The sequence below is a fragment of the Lissotriton helveticus genome, chromosome 11, assembly GCF_964261635.1.
Source record: "Lissotriton helveticus chromosome 11, aLisHel1.1, whole genome shotgun sequence".
Taxonomy (NCBI): domain Eukaryota; kingdom Metazoa; phylum Chordata; class Amphibia; order Caudata; family Salamandridae; genus Lissotriton; species Lissotriton helveticus.
The window spans coordinates 932688340-932708706 of NC_136072.1; the positions used below are offsets into that span (position 1 = coordinate 932688340).

Here is a 20367-nt window from a genome sequence, read left to right on the forward strand (position 1 = left end):
ATAAATACCACAGCATATGGTGCCTTCCGCTGGAGGAAACAGCGGTGGCTGGAGATGCTAGTGCTTGTTCTCCACACCTGGGCAACTGGAATTATGCGTCAAAGAAGGACCAAATTATATGGCAGTGTTGAGTAAACTATTCAGCAAGAAAAATCAAATTGTGTGCCATAATGCGGCACAATTTGGGATAGTATTACCTAATTATTTTATCGTTTTAGCCCTTTTTAACACGATCTGGGCAAAGGTTTCAACTCATTAGTACTAGTTGACACCCCAAAAGAGCTATAAATATCAGAACGTTTACGAGTCACACTTAGCAAACGGCCTTCCACTGCGCGACACAAAGTGTTGCTACGTTTTGAGTGACTTTTTCGCAGTTGGAGCAGTTTTTTTTTTACAAAAAATGAAAAAATATGCAGCAGCTAATGGATTATGTGGCAAATGCGGCAAATCAGTAATTATGCGATCACGATTGTAGTGGTGGGCCTGATCATACATCTGTCAGCCTCCTACTGTGAAAAGCAGACACTGCAAAACTTATGAACTATCCTTTTTTTTAAAATAATTTTTTATTGACAAACCGATGAAAGGAAACATGCCAAATTATATTGTCATAACTTATTACATTTTCATATTCAGTTTCTAGCTTCCACGTAAAGTAAATTAAGTAGAATAATTCATATTAAACATGAAAAATTGATAAGCAAAGCAATCAGAGTTTTAACCAGATAAGCAACATTACAATTGTTGTATATATATCATATAAAGTTTCCCCATGTTTTCTCAAATTTTTTTTGTGAACGTGCTCCTCTTAATTTTGCCAGAGCTGACTCCATAGAGTGTATTTCTAATACTAAAGACCACCATTCCGAGATATTAGGAGGGTTGGGGCAAGTCCAGGCTCTGGCCAATGTCAGTTTAGCACAAGATAAGAGAATCGTAACCAGAGCTGGGTAAAGTGGAGGGGAAGAGTGTACATCAAGTAGAGCTGTAACCGCAGTGATGTGAGGTAGATAGATCTTCTTAGTTTCTAGAACTTTATGTACTTCCCCCCCAAAAATCCCTCAGAGTAGGACAAGTAAAAACATGTGTTTCAAATCAGCTGCGTACTCTGAACATTTAGGGCATTTAGTACGATCGCCATAGCTGTTATTGGGAGGCCATTTCGAAATCTTCTCTGGGGTGGAATATAGCATACATGTTGTTCTGAACTGTTGCAACCTCAAGCTAGATGATCTGACCGAGTTGTTAATGTTAGATAAAGATTGGGTTATCTGTTTTGGAGTGATATTTAAGCCAGTTTTAATACTCCATTTCCTTGCCAATTTTGGACAGTCATCAGATATAAAGGCGCAGAGAGTTCTGTACGTATCACTTATTATGGATTTGTTTTTGGTTGTATAAACATCATCAAACCAACAATGACCTAGGTCGCTTATGGGCATTCAGTTTTGACCGAGAAGGTGTACTGCTTATCACACTTTTTTCCTCAGCAGAACAAACCTCCCACTTCTCATTATTCAAGGGAAGGTAATACACCAGTCAGTAACCCATCTTAAAAACAAGCCTGTTCCCTATCCAGACAGTAAAAGAAGCCCACACCCATAAAGTGATGAAAAAAATGTGAGAAAGCGCGATAACACCTCACGGGCGCACCACCAATGGGACCCCTGGTAGGTACTCACCAGGACGGCCCAGTTATCATCATCGGTGTTATCGGGCTCTAAGAAAAAGTGTCCAAGTGAAACACAACTGTGTTATAAGTGCAGTGGAAACAATACAGTGATGTCACAAAACATACACACATATGAACAACTACCAGCACGAACCCACAGTTTTATTCTTGTTCATTTATGCTGCTAGTGTATATTAAAAAAGTGAAAATGGCTACTACCTATAGAGGCAGATTCTCCTTGCCCATTTGGTTGTATAAAGACAATTCCAGATATCACAGTCTAATATGTTGTGTATTTGTTTTTTTCGAACCAGAAAATCGCGAATTTGAAGATATTTAAACCTACACGTTTTCGGTAGACCATACATAATTTTAAGTATGTGAAAATCTAGGAACCCTTGTGCACCGTATAAGTCCCCCAGAGCTTTAACTCCATGCGTAGCCCATCTTAAAGCTGCTCCGTCACTAAAGATTCCGGGAAGACCCGGATTACCCCATAATTGTAATTTCGAATGAAATATTGTGGTCCTACAGAATGCTAATATATTTGTCCAAATTCTCACTATGTCCCTTGCAGTCTTAAATTTAACCCTTTTGTAGTAGTTGGGGTCATTTACTCGAAATAAAAACAAATTTGAGTCAGCTTTTAACATAAATGAGTGAAAAAAAAGTGTTTTCTCTGTTAAGCAGAGAATGGATACGCCTAATAAACGAGGACCAAAAATATAACTTTACATCAGGAAAATTAAGCCCGCCCTTGTCAGTTCCGTTCTTGAGAAATTTAAACGATCTTCTAGATTTTTTATAACCCCAGATAAAACTGCTGAATATTCCATCCAATTGTTTGAAAAAAAGATTATTTAGTGCCAAAGGAATAGAGCGAAATAAATACAAAAATTTGGGAAGTACCTTTATTTTAATTAAATTAATTCTGCCGATTAAGTTCAAGGGGAGTCTATGCCATTTCTTCAAAATTGCAGTGGTGGATTTAATCAATTCACTATAATTAATGTTGTTAATTTCCCGTATTTTAGAAGTTATTTTTACGCCTAGATAAGTAGCGACTTTACAGATCTCGGGAGTCGCTACAGCCGGTGCGTAGTTAGCTATAATTTGCGTCTTATTTATGTTTAACCTATAGCCGGATACTGTCCCGAATTTGCAAGCCTCAAGAAGAATTCCCCTCAATGCCTCTGTGACATCGGATGAATAAATGGCGATGTCGTCGGCATAGGCTGTAATTTTCAGTATCTGTGTGTTAGACATAAAAGGTAGAATTCGTGATTGTACCTGAAGTGCATGAAGGAAAGGCTCGAGTGATAGGGCAAATAATAAAGGTGAGAGGGGGCATCCTTGACGGGTGCCCCGGGAGATCAAAAAGTCTGACGACGTCAGCCCCCCATAACTGATACAGGCACAAGGGTTGTCATACAGTGCCTGTATCCCCTTTAAAAAATGCCCACCAAACCCCATTTTTGACATAGCCGGCCAGAGATAGTCCCACCCCACTCGGTCAAAAGCATTTTCCGCATCCAGCAGAATCATAGCGAGTGGGGTGGACTCTGTCTCAGCCACGTCAAAAGCGGTTATGGCCATATTGACATGGGTAGTTGTATCTCTCCCAGTCACAAACCCGTGTTGCTGGGGGTTCACAATTTTAGGCACCAGAGGAGCCAGCCTTGTGAACTATCCACAGAAAGCAGTTGTGCGCCATTACCTAAGGAGCAAAACAGAGTCAGACTCCTGGCACACGTGCACCATTCCATATGATGACTGCTATTAAGAAAAGCACAGGCTACAGGCCATGCTATCACTCACTACACAATCACTTACAGTGCCTTCAACTGTGAGAATCAGACATTGCAAAACGTGTGGATTCTCTATAGGGTGACCCTGTGCACAATTGCCTACAGAGCCTGCTACTTGGAAACAGAGACTGTTGGTGACATGAAGCCTTGCATTCAAGCACCAAACCAAGGTATGCCTACCACTGAGGGAAGCTGAGACTGCAGGACATGGGAACAACCACAGCTAGTCCTTGTGCGCATTACTCAGGTAGAACTGGCTCCATGCGTACAGGATATTCAAAAGTAGTGGCACCATTGACTAAACTATGCAGTAAGAAAATGCTAATTATGCAGCGTAATGCAACACATTTAATAGCTTTACTTCATTATCTTCATTATTTTGTCATTTGTACACATGTTAACATCGTGTGGGCAAGGGTTTAACCTCACCAGTACCAGTTTAACACCCAAATACAGCGATAAGCAACTGCACCATCCTTTGTGCAGGGCTTTCCACTCCTCAGCAAAATGTGCTGCTTCATTTTTCAGTAGCTTTTGATCTGTTTGAGCTAAAAAACATTTTTTTGTTGAAATCTGTAGATTGTGCAGCAGATAATGAATTATGTTGCAACACTTCAAATTCATAATTATACAGAAAATGCCACAGCTACAGAATCCCAGAATCACAGAGGCTCTGACTTTACTATACTGTATGGTGACTCTTGCTTGTGGAAGCAGAGACTGCAGGACATATGAACTCCCACAAGCTAATACTCTTGAACTATAATTTATGCTGCCACCTATTGGTTGAAGGAGAGAATGCAGGGCACCTAAACACGCTAAAGTGAGCTCTTCCACACAATCAATAACATAAGATAATAAAACATAACATTGGTTTCATCATTATTGTTGTGAGCTGGGTGTGTTATTTTTGTTGATTAGGTTATGACATGTTACACTCAATTGTAAAGTGCATTCCTGGCACTTGTAGGACCTGCTAGCGTTTCAGAAATACTGCACCCGTTTCACATGGTTCCAAGAGTTTTCTTTGCTCTGTCCTTAGTCCTTGTGGTCGCCTGTGAGTGAGACAGGTTAGTGAAAGTCGATCAGTTTGATGATCAGAAGGGGTTCACTTCTGGAAGAAACTTCATCTTTAAAAGGATCCTCGTCGATTATAAAAAACAACCATTTTCAATGCAATAGGTCTCGCATTTACGCGAGTTTAAGCTAGTGGCATTGTAAATGACAATGCTTTTTATCTATGTTTTAAAAACAAAAATAAAAGACATTGTTAATTGCCATGTCAATAGCTCAAACTCGCGTAAATGCGAGACCCATTGCATTGAAAATGCTTGTTGATATAGTCATAGTCTTTTTATATACAGAATCGACAGTTGTAAGGGTATTGGCCAATCTATTTTGAACATATGACCTGTAAAAAACTATACTGACAAACAATTCATTAGATCTTTCTCATTAAGGCAATATTTTCTGGATTTAGAATCTTTGTTTTGCAAGAAAAAAATGTGACGATGATAAAGGTATAGGTTTGGGTATGTAAATGTAAATGTTTTTGAGCTTGTAAAGCGCACTGCTACCCGTTCATAGGTCTCCTGGCGCTGTATAACTCTGGGGAACCCGTCCTGGCTTTCCCTGCGGGATGGTCCCATGCTGGGAGTCTCCAAGGTGGAGGCAGGCATCCCCAGAATTGGTGGGGCCGTTGTGGAGATTAGGCAAGCTAATGCCCAGAGTTGCCAAGTGGAACCCCTGATTAGAGTAAGCACCAAAGTGAGAATTATCGAGTCCGCTGACCAAGGTCCATGACCCTGCCGCGTCGGGAATTGAACCCTGGTCCCAGGCCGACTTCTGCTCTCGCGCCTGCTGCCTCTAACCAGTGAGCCACACTACTCCACTTAACCTATAGCCTATAACCTGAGAATATTATCTATACATCAGGCAGTATTTTGGACAGACTTTTGTTTATTTGTTATTTGTTCTTAGTAACTTGCTGGAAGTTCATTCTACAGCTTTATATTTATATTTGTGGAGTTTGTCTCCTTGCAGATCGATGTTTGGCCTTTAATATATCTGGTTATGGTCATGGTTGCTTGAATGATGTCAATAATGGAATAACCTTTAAGAATTAGAAATGTTGGCCTACGTCTTTCGCAATTTTATCAACAATAAGTTTATTTATGATTCAGTGAGGTTGATGATGGGTGGCACTAGGGTGTTATTATGTGTTTTCATGGTGGTGGATTTTAGTGCACCTTCGGATTTATTTAGATTGAGTACACACACAATATAAAATGCGGAGAGTTTTGTCTGTATTCATTAAATCCCTATTTTTGTATAAACCCTCAAGACTTATTAGAGAAAATATTCATTCATTGTTGTACGTTGTCCCTGCCCTCTCCAAAGTCCTGTTTGTATCTATTAGAATGTGGGATTTGCTTAGTGTGCCCTCAGGAAGGTGTATGACGGGAGAGGAATCTCACACGGAAACACGCATCGGCACTGTACTGGACACCCAGCGAAACGTCATTTTTTAATGAAAATGAATAGAAAAAATGTCTTCTAAAGTATTGAGAAGAAGACAATTTGTAGAGTATATAAATGTTGAAGAAAATGTATGTATGAACAATTTAAGGTTGAGCATATATCTATTGCACCATTTGTTAGGCCCAGCAACTTTAGGCCCAACAACTTTATCCTCTATTGTAGGTTTTTAGTTTGGTGAGATGTATTGAGTATTTGTAGTATGATTGTAGTATGAATGAGAGAGATTGAAGAGTATATTGAGATTTTAATGAATTTTGTGCTATTGGGCTTGAGGGGATGAAGGTGGGTTAGTTGGTTTGTGAGTCATTGGTGAAGTAGAGAAATTTAAGGTTTTTATGTGTATGTGTAATAATTAATTTGATAGATAAAAGGCTATAATATCATAAAGAAAAGTATTTTGTATAAATCAAATAAAGTTGGATTAGTATATCCAATCTGTGGCTTAACATTGTTACTTTTTTGATACTATGTACTGTAAGCGTATGCGCAATTTTTAAGTAGTGTGGGATAGGCAGAATCAATTTTGTTTGTAGAGTGGACAGATCAACTAGCTCCATTGGTTAAGGTGCATTTGATCTGTGCACTGTTTTTCTTGTTTGCTATTTTCCTTGTAGGCCTACATCTGGCAGCTCTCTGAGTTACGACACATTTGAGCTCTGTGCTCCTTTTCCTTAGTTTTTAGGTCTCGCCTGTCGATGCGCATGCGCATCGAGCTTGCGAGCCTATTGCGGCCTAACCACGCTTTAACTAACAAGCAAGGAATCGTGGCGATTCCTTGCAGTGCCCGTGACTTTTAAGCTCAATGCGCATGTGCATTGAGCTTAAAAGCGCGTGCACAGCCGCCCGCATTCCTCCGACACCTTTGAAGTGAAGCTTAGCTTCACTTCAAAGGCCCGGCTTCTTCACACCCACATGCCGCTCTCGCTCTCCCCGCTCCGCCCCCTCCCCTGCCCGCCGTGTGACCTCGGCTTACACTCACCCCTCCTTTCTCCCCTTTAGGCTGCTTTCGGATGCTTTGTTCGCAGCTTGTTCTCGATCTTATTCGTTTTGCACTTTTCACGCATCCACTTGCAGTAGGAATTCAACACTGTATGTCAATCTCTTAAGTACTGCCCATTCTTCAAATACAGCTGCAAGCGCATTTGTCTTTTTGTGTTTTTGTTGCCATCATTTTTCATATGAGCTGATCTGGTGTAGCTAATTTTGTTTTCGTATCCCTCCTGCAAGCATGAAGGACATTGGGAACCACCTTAAAGTCTATCTGATTACATTTCATGAAAATCTCCACTTAACAAATCTGTTCTTTCCTCGAGGACATTCTTCAGAAGAAAACCCTCCCGTTTTTAATTGTATTTTATTTCGGAGCAGGTGACAATTTTTTCAATGCTTTACTTTGTGAAACTTGAAAATGTTTGTTTAATGTTTTTTTGTAAACACATCAATGACTCCTCTTCGTCCATATCCCTGGCCCAGCTCACAAAGGTATACAGAATTTCATAGTTCACTTTCACAATAAAGATTGCTTCCTTTTAAAAGTTAAAACTTTAAAAAGCTTTTGTAGCATGCTGTATCGTAATTGATTTTTTGGCCCGGCTTCTTCACACCCACATGCCGCTCTCGCTCTCCCCGCTCCGCCCCCTCCCCTGCCCGCCGTGTGACCTCGGCTTACACTCACCCCTCCTTTCTCCCCTTTAGGCTGCTTTCGGATGCTTTGTTCGCAGCTTGTTCTCGATCTTATTCGTTTTGCACTTTTCACGCATCCACTTGCAGTAGGAATTCAACACTGTATGTCAATCTCTTAAGTACTGCCCATTCTTCAAATACAGCTGCAAGCGCATTTGTCTTTGTGTGTTTTTGTTGCCATCATTTTTCATATGAGCTGATCTGGTGTAGCTAATTTTGTTTTCGTATCCCTCCTGCAAGCATGAAGGACATTGGGAACCACCTTAAAGTCTATCTGATTACATTTCATGAAAATCTCCACTTAACAAATCTGTTCTTTCCTCGAGGACATTCTTCAGAAGAAAACCCTCCCGTTTTTAATTGTATTTTATTTCGGAGCAGGTGACAATTTTTTCAATGCTTTACTTTGTGAAACTTGAAAATGTTTGTTTAATGTTTTTTTGTAAACACATCAATGACTCCTCTTCGTCCATATCCCTGGCCCAGCTCACAAAGGTATACAGAATTTCATAGTTCACTTTCACAATAAAGATTGCTTCCTTTTAAAAGTTAAAACTTTAAAAAGCTTTTGTAGCATGCTGTATCGTAATTGATTTTTTATGTCTAAAACTTGTAAGTGTTGTGTGTATTCTTGGTAAATGTCACGGCTGTGCTTTGACTTTCCTGTAAAGAGAAGCTAATGTTACTGGGAAGATGAGTGGGGAGTGCCTTGTCAGCCTGAACACGTTGGCCTTAACAGGTGCCCTTCAACACACGTGCTTCATGCTCTCGTAGTGGGGAAAGTGCGCTCGTTTCATGTGCATTAGACATTTTCTTACTTGGGAAGTGAAGAGGGCCTTTTAAAACTGCTTCCAGATGAACATAGCTTAACTACTCAATATGAATTGAATCACCTTTGGAATGAGTCGACTTCACACAGGAAATGTCATTGCAGGTGGGGTCAAGTTAATGTTTCAAAACCATTACTTTGGGCCGCTTCCGTGTACTGCATGAGCAGTCCCTGTAACTTCTGCAGGCCAGCTGCTGCTGAGACGCTGACACTCTCCCGCTTTCTGCTTGGCGCCACCAGCCCTTCCTCCCCTCCTCCCCGGACGACCACCGTCTCACACCCCATCCCCATATGCTCCTTCCCTCCCACTCGCTGGCTCCCCCTCCCCCCCCCCCCCACCAGGCTCTCAATGCTTGTTTTAAACCAAGGCAGCGGGGGCTCTTCAGCGTGTCCGACTCAACATTTATCCAGTGACTCAACAAAACAACATTTAATCAAGAAAACTGCACTCAAATCATCGTAGGTTCCCAGCTTGACAAAATGTGTGATCGTTGTCAAATGACTTTGCTTCACCGTGCATCGGTTTACTCGAGAGTCGAATCCGAGACCTCTTGTGGACACTACGTTTAGAATGTGTGCAATATAATAAATAACACCCACCAGGCTCTCAATGCTTGTTTTAAACCAAGGCAGCGGGGGCTCTTCAGCGTCTCCTTTGACTAAAACTCACATGGTCGCTCTTGGATTTATTTTTATTGGCCATTAACTCTGTGGTTTGCGCACTCTGTCAATTTTTTACAAACAATTTTTTATATTCTCCCACTGGGCAAAGTAACATTTGCTGTGGGCTTAAAAATATCAGCATTCGTTAATCACTCGTGCATGGCTTACTTTTTTTGGTATCACTTGTTCTCTCTCTCTCTCTCCCTCCCGTAACTCTCTCTCTCTCTCTCTCCCATAACTCTCTCTCTCTCTCTCTCTCTCTCCCTTCTCTCTCTTTCTCTCTCTCTCTCTCCCCCTTCTCTTTCTTTCTCTCTCTCTCTCCCTCCCATAACTCTCTCTCTCTCTCTCTCTCCCTCCCATAACTCTCTCTCTCTCTCCCTCCCATAACTCTCTCTCTCTCCCTTCTCTCTCTTTCTCTCTCTCTCTCTCTCCCTCCCTTAACTCTCTCTCTCTCTTTCGCTTCCCTTCATTTACTCGCCCACGCAATGCCACTCGCCCACGCAACGCCACTCGCCCACGCAACGCCACTCGCCCACGCAACGCCACTCGCCCACGCAACGCCACTCGCCCACGCAACGCCACTCGCCCACGCAACACCACTCATCCATGCAACGCCACTCATCCATTTGCAAAACGGAAAATGTTAAACTCTTCTATTGCGAGACCTATTGCATTTTCAATGCTTGTTTTTCTTGTTCACTGGTGCCCTCCTGAGCTCCATCTGCCAGCATCCTGCGATATGATGTATTTCAGCTCTGCTTGTTTCATTAGTTGTTTTCTTGTTTGCTAAAGTCAGTTTAGAGTTAGATCTACCAGATCTCTGGGGTGTGATGCATCTGAGCTCAGTGTTGCTTTTCCTTACTTCTTTTCTTGTTGCTAGTGTCCTTCTGGAGTTAGATCTGCGAGGCCCCCAGCAACATGATACATTTGTGTTCTGTGCTTTTTTCCTTAGGGATTTCATTCTTTGCTAGTGTCAATATGGAGTTAGAGGCGGCAGTTCACTGGGGTGTGATGCATTTGAGCTTGACACTGCTTTTCCTTAGTTATTTTCCTGGGTGCATTTAATGTCCTTCCAGAGCTAGATCTGTCAACTTATTTATTTATTTTATTTAAAGAGTTTTATGTCTGGCTCTGTTGGCTAGAGAGAGAGGTACCCTCAAGAGTGGAGGCAGCTCTCTACAGCCTTAAGTGACGACAGGTCTCAGATGTCTCAACCTGTTAGAAATTCTCCCAAGGGATAGGAAAACAGATAGCAGTGATGCCAATGGAGCTGACACCAGACCAGCAGAATGATGAGTAAAATTTCATGTTCATGTTTCATGTTTGTACAATGTGAGTGTATGTTGTTGGTAATTCATTTTCACCAATCCATAATGCACTTCTGCACGTATCTCCAACAGTAATGTCAGTGAAATGATGATAAATCCCTCTGGGGAATGGTTATTAGCCGGAACAAGTGTAAGTCTGTGTAACAATCAAAGGAGAACCCCTAACAATACCTCCACTGATCAGTAGTTGGATTCAACATAATGGCCTGCAGAATAGAGGTCCAAATCAAGGAGAAAAAATAATCAAATCATTTCTCCATAAAGACGATGTTAAGTAAGAGGAACAGAACAAGATTCATGCATAGTCTATATTCCTCGAAATACCTAACCGGGCAAGGCTGGAAAGCAGGAGCAGGAATGGTCTATCGGTGCAGCTGTAGTCGGCCATTTCTTGTACTGCGTAAGTTGCTGAGACATTGTTCTTCTGTGGATGTGCCTTTTGATACACCTTTCACTGGTGGGCAATTATTTTCTTGTATGATGACTCTGGCTGTATGTGTATCAGATAGGGAGACTGGGTGTGCCGCGGGCCCCACCCTAGTGAGTTAGACTATAACAGCAGAGCTTGCTTGCCAGTGGTTTCAAACTCCCTACAATGGTGTTGGTGTAGCCACAGTCTCCATTGTGCTTTTCTTCACTGTTGCAATCCACATATGTCCGCCCTCCCCCTGTGACCAGACCTTCTGGGTGAGTGTTAATGTGGAGACTCCCCCACGGGGGACAATCGTAGGACAAGCACAAAATCGATAGTTTAAACTCGGTGTTGGTTTTCCTTAGTTGGATAGAACACATTTTGGGATTGTTTTCCTTGGTGGGTTTCTTATTTGCCAGACATTCCAGGGTAGGTTTGCTTGTTTTCTTTTACACAATACATTTGAGCCGTGCACTCCTCTTTCTTAGTTGTGCTCACAGTGGCTGTTTGTGTAGATAACCCACTCCCTTGTGTTCTGATTTTTTTCTGCGTAGCTCTTTGGGGCTTATTTGAAGAGTCCACCCCTTGTTTTCACTCTTTCTATTTTAGGAAATCAGCAGTGTTCAAGTTAAAGTTCAGAAATTTATATAGCGCACTACTCACCCAGAGGGTCTTAAGGCGCTTGGGGAGGCGGGTGCATTTACTTATCGAATATCCAGGTTTTTAGTTACTTTCTGAAGGAGAGGTGGTTCTGAGTAAGTCGGAGGTGGGTGGGGAGAGAATTCCAGGTCTTGGCCGCTAGGTAGGAGAAGGATCTTCCTCCCATGGTGGATCTGTTGATGCGCAGAATTGCGGCGAGGGCTTGATTGGATGATCGTAGTTGGCGGGTGGGGGTGTAGAAGGACACTCTCGTGTTGAGGCATTCGGGTCCTAGGTTATAGAGGGCTTTGTGTGTGTGGGTGAGGAGACGGAACGTTATTCTCTTGTTGACGGGGAGCCAGTGGAGATCTCTCAGATGGTCGGAAATGTGAGCATGGCGAGGGATGTCCAGTATGAGTCTAGCTGATGCGTTTTGGATGCGTTGAAGTTTATTCTGTAGTTTGGCTGTGGTTCTGGCGTAGTGGGTGTTTCCGTAATCCAGTCGGCTGGTGACCAGTGCGTGGGTGACCGTCTTTCTTGTTTCAGTGGGGATCCAACGGAAGACTTTTTTGAGCATGCGTAGGATGTTGAAGCAGGATGATGAGACTGCATTGGCTTGTCTGGTCATCGAGAGGGAGGAGTCCAGGATGAAGCCCAGGTTGCGTGCGTGATCCGTTGGTGTGAGTGCGGATCCCAGGGCTGGTGGCCACCAAGAGTCATCCCAGGCCGAGGGGGATGAGCCTAAGATGAGGACTTCCGTTTTGTCCGAGTTCAGTTTCGAGCGGCTGTTCTTCATCCACTCGGCTACTTCTTTCATTCCTTCGTGTAGGTTGGTTGGCGGTGTTCGGGTCTTTGGTGAGGGAGAGGATCAGTTGGGTGTCGTCTGCGTAGGAGATGATGTTGAGGTTGTGTTGGCGCACGATGGATGCGAGGGGACTCATGTATACGTTGAAGAGGGTGGGACTGAGTGATGATCCTTGAGGTACGCCGCAGATGACTTTGGTGGCCTCTGATTTGAAGGGGGGGAGGCGGACTCTCTGGGTTCTTCCGGCAAGGAACGATATGATCCATTCCAATGCTTTTCCTTGTATTCCGACGTTGCTGAGTCATTGTATGAGGGTGCTATGGCAGACTGTGTCGAAGGCTGCGGAGAGTTCAAGTAAGATAAGGGCAACTGTTTCTCCGTTGTCCAGTAGTGTTCGGATGTCGTCTGTTGCTGCGATGAGGGCGGTTTCGGTGCTGTGTTTGGCTCGGAAGCCGGATTGTGAAGGATCGAGGGATTTGTTGTATTCGAGGAAGGCTGCGAGCTGACTATTGACGGCTTTCTCAATGACTTTGGCGGGGAATGGGAGGAGCGAGATGGGGCGGTAGTTCTTAAGTTCGGAGGGGTCTGCCGTGGGTTTCTTCAGAAGGGCGCTGAGTTCGGCATGTTTCCAGATTTCCGGGAAGGTAGCGGAGTTGAGGGAGCAGTTGATGACGTCTCGGAGATGGGGAGCAATGATGGAGCCTGCTTTGTTGAAAATGTGGTGAGGACATGGGTCGGTTGGCGATCCTGAGTGGATGGAGTTCATCAGACGGATGGTGTCTTCGGTGGTGATTGGGTTCCAGGCGTAAAGGTTGTTAGAGGGCGGTGTTGGTTCGGGAATGGGAGGAGTGGACTGGTCTTCGGACTGGATTTCAAAGCTGTTATGAATTTCGGCGATTTTGTTGTGGAAGAATGAGGATAGAGAGTCGCAGAGGTCTTGGGAGGGAGAAATGTCGTTGGTGCTGGCGGTGGGGTTAGTAAATTCTTTGACAATGTTGAATAGTTCCTTGCTGTTTTGGGCATTGTTGTGCAGTCGATCCTTGAATGCTGATTTCTTGGTAGATCGGATTAGTTGGTGGTGTTTGCGGGTAGCGTTCTTGAAGGTGGCTAGGTTATCAGAGGTTGGGTTTTTTCTCCAGGTTTTCTCGAGAGTACGGCAGGACTTCTTGGATTTCTTGAGGTCATCGTTGAACCAGGGGGCTTTTTTGCTACCTTGCTTGATAAGCTGGTTTTTCAAGGGTGCAAGTTCGTCGGCGCTATGGGTGATCCATTGGGTGAGGTTAGTGGCTGCTTGGTTTGGGTCCAATGATTTGGCAGGAGGGTTTTGTTGAAGTGACGTGAAGAGGTGTTCGGTGGTGATTTTGTTCCAATTTCTTCGCGGAATAGGATGTGGGGGGTTGTGGGTCGTGGATTTTTTGTAGTTGAAGTGAACGCAGCTGTGGTCCGTCCAATGGAGAGCTGTGGTGTGATCGAAGGAGATGTGTTTGCTGGAGGTGAAGATAGGGTCGAGCGTGTGTCCGGCATAGTGGGTGGTTTGACATCTGGTCCTCTTGAATATTGAAAATATCTTGGCCTCAGAAAATGTTCATGTCAAAGGATTCTGATCATCATTTTCCCATGCTGAGAGAGTTAGTCGTTGTTCTGTGCACTTTGCAGAATTCTATTCATTCGGTTCCTTACTGTGTAATATATGGAATGAATGTCTGTTTCTTCGTCATAGCTCCTCTATCCGATCATAATGCCACAAAAGGAAAAACTATACAAATATACGACCCCAAAGCTTAGTCTCCTACAAATACCTCATAAACCTCACATGCACAAAAAATGCTTGTAGTCTATATTCACGAAAGGACTGGGGATGAAGTCATTCTGTGTTCCTCAATCTATTTTTCTGATAGATACTTCTAACCGCCGTTTCCTCACCTTTTGAATTTTCCCCAGGAGTCAGACAAGATCCGGAAATGTATCAAGTAGTGCTCCCGTGCCGGCAGACAGTGTTATGAGCTTCACGCCAACATCGTTCCACTCCGGAAGTGATGTGCAGTGATGCATATAAGCACCATCCTTGCACACTGATGTCAGTTCCTGTCTTTCTGCGCCATCAGAGGTGATCCAGAGCTACTCATTCGTCTCTGACAAGACAACTTTCTCTCAAAATTAACTAACTATACCTGTGGTCATAAGGAACGATCTCACCCCCGAAAACCACATTTTTCAAACCTTGAAGGAACTATTGTAAACAGATGTCTGTGATGGATCCCCAAGAGACGTACCTTTGGTGCTTGGGGCAACAACACTACTACGGCGCCTAGACCACAGTGCTCAGATGAACGAAGGTTAAATGGACCATGAGACAACACTATGTCACCAAATATCGAAAAGATTCCACACCATGATCGGTTGAGGCTGAAAGGAAGTCTCTGTTGACACTCCTGAAGTTGTCCCGCTACAGATTATCATCACGGTCAAAGTCATTGAGCAAGTGAAAAAAAGAAACAAAAGTAATCCAAGTGGGACTTGGCCCCTTCCCGCCACTCTTGAACTCGGAGAAAGTGCGGGGGCGTCAATGTGCCTCTTGGTCTCACTTGCAATCTCATACTCCTTCAGAGCCAATTCAAAGTCTGATCCTGATACAAGAAATCTGGGATCCATCAGCAATGCCTACTGCGAGGCCATGCTGCACCTTTTCGGCACATTATGAGCTCCTCTTGTGCCCCTTTGGGCCCCTAGGAGCCAGGAGGATCTCCACCTGGAATTCTGCTCACTGATCTGTCCTCAGCATAAGCTGGAATCATTTATTCTGTTTGGAGTTATGCACCTGCTTTGGTGCCGACTTCAGACCCAGCTCAACGACCTGCATCAGGCCCTCATGCATCAACATTGATGCCGGAAGAAGATGCACAGCCTATTGTGCTCTGTGACCTGAAGCCAAACTAGTCTTGACTTTTACCGAGGCCAAGCCCTGATCCCACTGGACCACTCCTCTCCTACAAACCATAAGACTCGGACACTTTACCCTTTCCCTATGGCAGGGCCCAAGTTAATCATAATTGTTTCGGCACAGATTCTGACGAAAACTATCATGAAGGGGATGAGTTTATCCATCAATATTTTGAGGACAATTGGCATGAGGAATTACAAAATGCCAGTGGTTTGGACACTTCCCCAGACACTGGTCTAGTCTCATCCCTAGTCCTGCTACCGAAAATGATGTCTTCTTCGCTGTTATTATGCGAAAGGCAGCTGAAGTATTTGATTCCTATTTGCCAACTACGGAGGTAAAAACCAACATCCTAACCGAAGTTGACACACACTGATCCATTGCTGCAGACTCCATCTAGCATGCCTCCCAGCCATTTTGTGGCTGTGGATTCCATAGACAATGTCTAGGACAGAATGGGCAATGTGCAGCTCAGTCCCCACCCCCCACCTGCCACAGCCCCCAAATTGCTTTAGAGCGTCCTTCCAGACACATAGACGTTGTCGGAGACAGGACCCAACATCTAAGGGTGGCGAGCAATCACTCTGAACAAGCGGGTGCTGCAAATTGTCCACTGCGGCTACGGCCTTCCATTTATTTCTACTCTGCCACACTTTCCTCTGCCTTCAGGGCAACTGATGGAAAACATCTGTCCTGTTTGCAGTTGAAAGTGCTGGCCCATGTGGCCAAAGGTGCTACAGAGAGGTTTCCAACTCGGAAGTAGGAGCTTGGTGTTACTTCTGCTACCTCCTGGTCCTAAAGAAGGACGGAGGCCTTCATTCTGTTTTAGACCTTTGCCCTCTAAAAGCCTTACTACAAAAAAACAAATTCAAAGACAAATTTAAGATGTTCACCGTAGCCCGGGTCTTGTCTGCCAACTGTCCTGGAGACTGGAGGGTAGCATTGAACCTGTAGGATGCTTATTTCGACATCCTGCAGGCCCACAACCACTATCTGTGGTTCACAATAGGGCAGGAGCATTTTCAGTTTGCAGTGCTGATTTTTGGCCTCTTGAGTGTTCCTTGGGTGTTAATGAAAGTGATGGTGGTAGTTGCAACACATCTTCACAATTCAGGGGTTCCATTCTTCCCCCAGCTCGATGACTGATTGTTGGAGGCGGGCTTCCTGAGGCAGTCATCAACCACCAGCAGACGATGGCAAATCTTCTAACTTAATAACATCATTGGGGTTCAATATCTACATGCCAAACTCCCTCACCATTCATTGTATTTGGTTTATTACTGTGTAATTGTGCACAGTTGTGGCATACTTTTTTGCCTGCTTGGTATTCATTTGTTGATACCACACAGGTGTACATGCAGTGATTTTTAGTTGTACAGCAGAAAATGGCTTTGTGAATTGGGCGTCGCCTGCAACGAATACTTCTTTTCTCATACTGTCCTTATAGGTATGCTATTCTTTGTATTATGAGAACTGTTGTTTATCAATTTTCCTGTGCTAGAAATCAGCAGGCTGTCTTACTAACTTCTCACTGTTTAGGATACTAGTGTTTCTGTTCATTTTGTTGCGTCTCAAGGGTTGACTGCCATTTCCTACTCTCGGGCGCACAGTGAGTTTGCTTATGCTTTTTAGCTAGTTTTTTGCTGGTGGCCACTTTTATAGGCATGGGAGTAGTTTATTTTTTCCCCACAGCTTATTTTCCTTTTTTTCTTTTCTCCAGGCAAGTGTACAGACACTCCCTCCCCTTTATGGAATAGTCTTGTTTTGTAAATTTTACTTTTGATTCACTTTATTAGTTTTTCTAATCCGGACTTCTGTGCAGCTGGATCTGGTAACATCCTAAGTATTTCGCAATAGGATCATTTTGTTCATGCTTAAAGTTAGTTTTCTTTTGTTTTTCACTGATATGACTCTGCAAGTGCCTTTCCCGTTTGTGAAGGGGATTTGTCTGTAGTGTTTTGGATCTGTTCATAACATTTTAAAATGTCGCTTAATTCGCTTGTTTGTGGTCATCACTGTCTTCCTTTGCTGTTCTCTCTGGAGCAAAAACATCGGGTTCCCCTTTCTATGGTACGGTATGAACTTACTTAAAACCAGTGTTGTATTTCATGTGCTGTTCTTCTCAAAGCTGCTCCTTGCATTAACATATTCTTAGGCAAGGGGTAACATTTTTTGGTCTCCTTCAACTTTTAGGCTGTGAAACAAAGCTTACTGGTGGAGAAGGAAATTCAGCAGAAGTATCTCCTGAGCCTTGCAGATTATTTTGAGTACCGATGTGCTGATGAGGCGACTGTAGTCATGGAGGTACCGAGGTTACTAAAAGAAGGATGCTTTAATGCCAGACTGGTGAACTTCCTGCGAAAAGACCAGAGGTCCAGATTCCTCCCTGCTAATGTCAAATACAAATATCTCAAGGTAAGCACTAATGAAAATCATGTCTGCTTCGTGTAATGTCCCCCACGATAAAATACTTTTTGAAGTAATTGAGTTTCAATACACAGACAAAGGTATCTGCAGCTCATTTGAATTCCCAACACCTTGCAGAGACACCCACCTCGGATCAAGCCCTCATGGCTTTCTTTTCCCAAGCCCCAATTGTCTATAAACGCCAATACTGTGGATCGTAGTATCTCTGAGTAATATGTTGTGTTGTGCTTGGTTTGCATGATTTAGAATGGATGAGAATGAAGAAGATGGCCCTTGTTGCACACTTGACATATCTAAAATTCAACTGCATTGGCTTAGAATGAAAATAAAGAGCATAGAGTTGAAACTCGTGCCCTGTGGAATAACAAGCTAAAAATAAGTGTCTTGTAGAGGTCATGATTGAGTTAGTTGGACAGAAGTAATCCGCTGCAACTAGAAAGTCCATTGTAGAAGGTTAAAGTTAGGATCTGTCAGTTGGAAGTGGGTCAGATGGAAGTGGAACATCAGGAGTATAATCACATCATAACTCCTTTAGTTTGTAGAGCCACACTGTGTGCTCATGTTGCATCCATAAAAGCGTGGGATACTTGTCTCCTGTATCAATCCTATAAAGTGTAACAAAGGTGATATGGAGTAGGTCAGCTGGGCTCAGGAGTAGGTGTGGATAGGTTAAGTACAGACATTTTGAGAGAGGATACTTGATAAGTCATGTGTTGGTGGAAACAAGATTGACTGGTATAGACTGGGTCATTTATGTGTCAAGACAGTTTTGGTTTAGCAAGTGTATGAGAATGTTTGTCATGTGATGAAGTGGTGTAGTTCAGGTGGTGCTGGCACAGATGGAGTGGGTTAAGTTTAGGTACTGGGTGGAGCTGCCATCTGCCATGGTAAATTGCGGTTGCTACAAGTGACAATAGCTGTCCCAAGCTCAGATAATATTGTGTTCTCCGTTGTAGGATCTTCGCTGTACTCAACCCACTCGGCCGGGGTTTATGAGGCAGCCTGCCCTCATCTGCTCAATGTGTGCGGTTCGGTCAGGAGCCTTTGGACAGGTGAGCGCATTACAAGACCCTCAGCCAACATAAATGTTCTGGCTATAGAATTAAAATGACCTCTTCTCTTTCCTAGCATTTATTTAAATACACTCTCTTCTCCTAGATTGCTGCCTTCACTCCATCTAGACTTCACAGTTTGCCTATTACGTGCTCCTTAAGCGGCATGTTAAACATCTTTCACTTTTATTATTCCCCACCCATCCCACTCAAACACTTATGTCATCTGCGCCTCTTTCTTTCTGTTCTTAACTTTATCTTTCTACGGACTTTATTCTCAAATCATCCTCTAAAGTTGGGCACTATGATGACATTTTACCAAGCGTGTCTTACCTTTATAGCTGTTCCTGAATGGCAAGAGCTGTGTGATGTGTGGACAGACGGTCCTAGCGCTTGGAAAGGAGGCCTATGTTTGTCATCTGCACTACAGGTAACCGCCGAAATACAAAGCCTAGAATAAAGACATTGACCTAAAAACCATTCTGATGCCACTTGGCTAACACTGCCGTCCATGACACGATGTAATGTGTTGTCTCTCCAGACGCAGCAGTTTCTTAAAGTTTTATTCCAAGTAAACAGGTTATGATACGGTGTGTCACTAGTGTTTGTGTAGCACACGTTCTGCTATGCACCTGGAACAGCTGCTCTGACACACGTATACATACAGAGCTGAGGCTTCCATTCATGCCAGAGTCTGAGTGGTCTTATGGTGATGTTATGGACCCTGTGTCCTGGGTCTATCTGTAGCTTGGGTAGCAATTGTTCATAACGCTGTGGGTGCCTGAGTTCGGGATTAGAAAATGTGACCGGAGGATTTCACCAATTGCTTAATTTTCCTTGCCTGTATATGTGTCTGTTGTGCATAGTTTAATGGGCACAATAGGAGTCTGCTGTGAAAATGATGCAGTAATACCACATAGGAAATAAAAGATACCAGAGGGTACAGTAGTTCTCCAGGTGGCAGTGCCACATCATTAAAAGTATTGGATTTCTTTGTGGGGCATAAATTGCAGTTTCAGAGTTTTCATACCCTACTCCTACTTGCTTTGCCTCTTTCTGATACCTTTTTCGAAATCAAAGTTAGTCAAGTTTTTCTCATTGAATTGTGCTTAGTGAAAGCTACTTGGAATTGCGACAATTTTGCAAAATGTATAAATCAGAGGTTGGCATAAACTTCTTTTTTGCCCAAATAGTTTTTAAAACCGTGTGATTACGGCCCACAACGTGACGATGTAGCACTTGACAGCAAGGAAAGTTAATTTTCAAACTGTAATAGAAGCAAACGTATTATATAGCAGAAGCTTATATACAGGATGGTATATGATAATATAAAAATTAGTAGGAGACAAGTGTGTTAGAAACTAAACATAATATGTACACCTCTCTCTCTCTCTCTCTCCCTCTCTCTCTCTCTCTATGTATATATATACATATAAATCTCTCTCTCTCTCTCTCTCTCTCTCTCTCCCCCTCTCTCTCTCCCCCTCTCTCCCTCTCTCTCTCTCTCTCTCTCTCTCTCTCTCTCTTGTATTTCTGTGAGAAAAAAAAAAAAAAAAAATATATA

The 20367-nt window shown here is 43.3% G+C and overlaps 1 protein-coding gene across 3 annotated transcripts in view; it reads left to right on the forward strand.

The window, feature by feature from the left end:
- The window catches only part of LOC144791336 (telomerase protein component 1-like), a 78794-nt gene that overhangs the window by 43269 nt on the left and 15158 nt on the right, over positions 1-20367 (forward strand). For 2 of the 3 annotated variants that reach the window (XM_078666009.1, XM_078666010.1), the window contains 3 exons: positions 17518-17739; positions 18708-18803; positions 19145-19233. In XM_078666009.1, the coding sequence (XP_078522135.1) occupies positions 17518-17739; positions 18708-18803; positions 19145-19233 (407 nt within the window). Of the gene's footprint in view, positions 1-17517; positions 17740-18707; positions 18804-19144; positions 19234-20367 lie in introns of those variants that run through there. The other variant, XR_013602363.1, reaches the window with a different exon arrangement.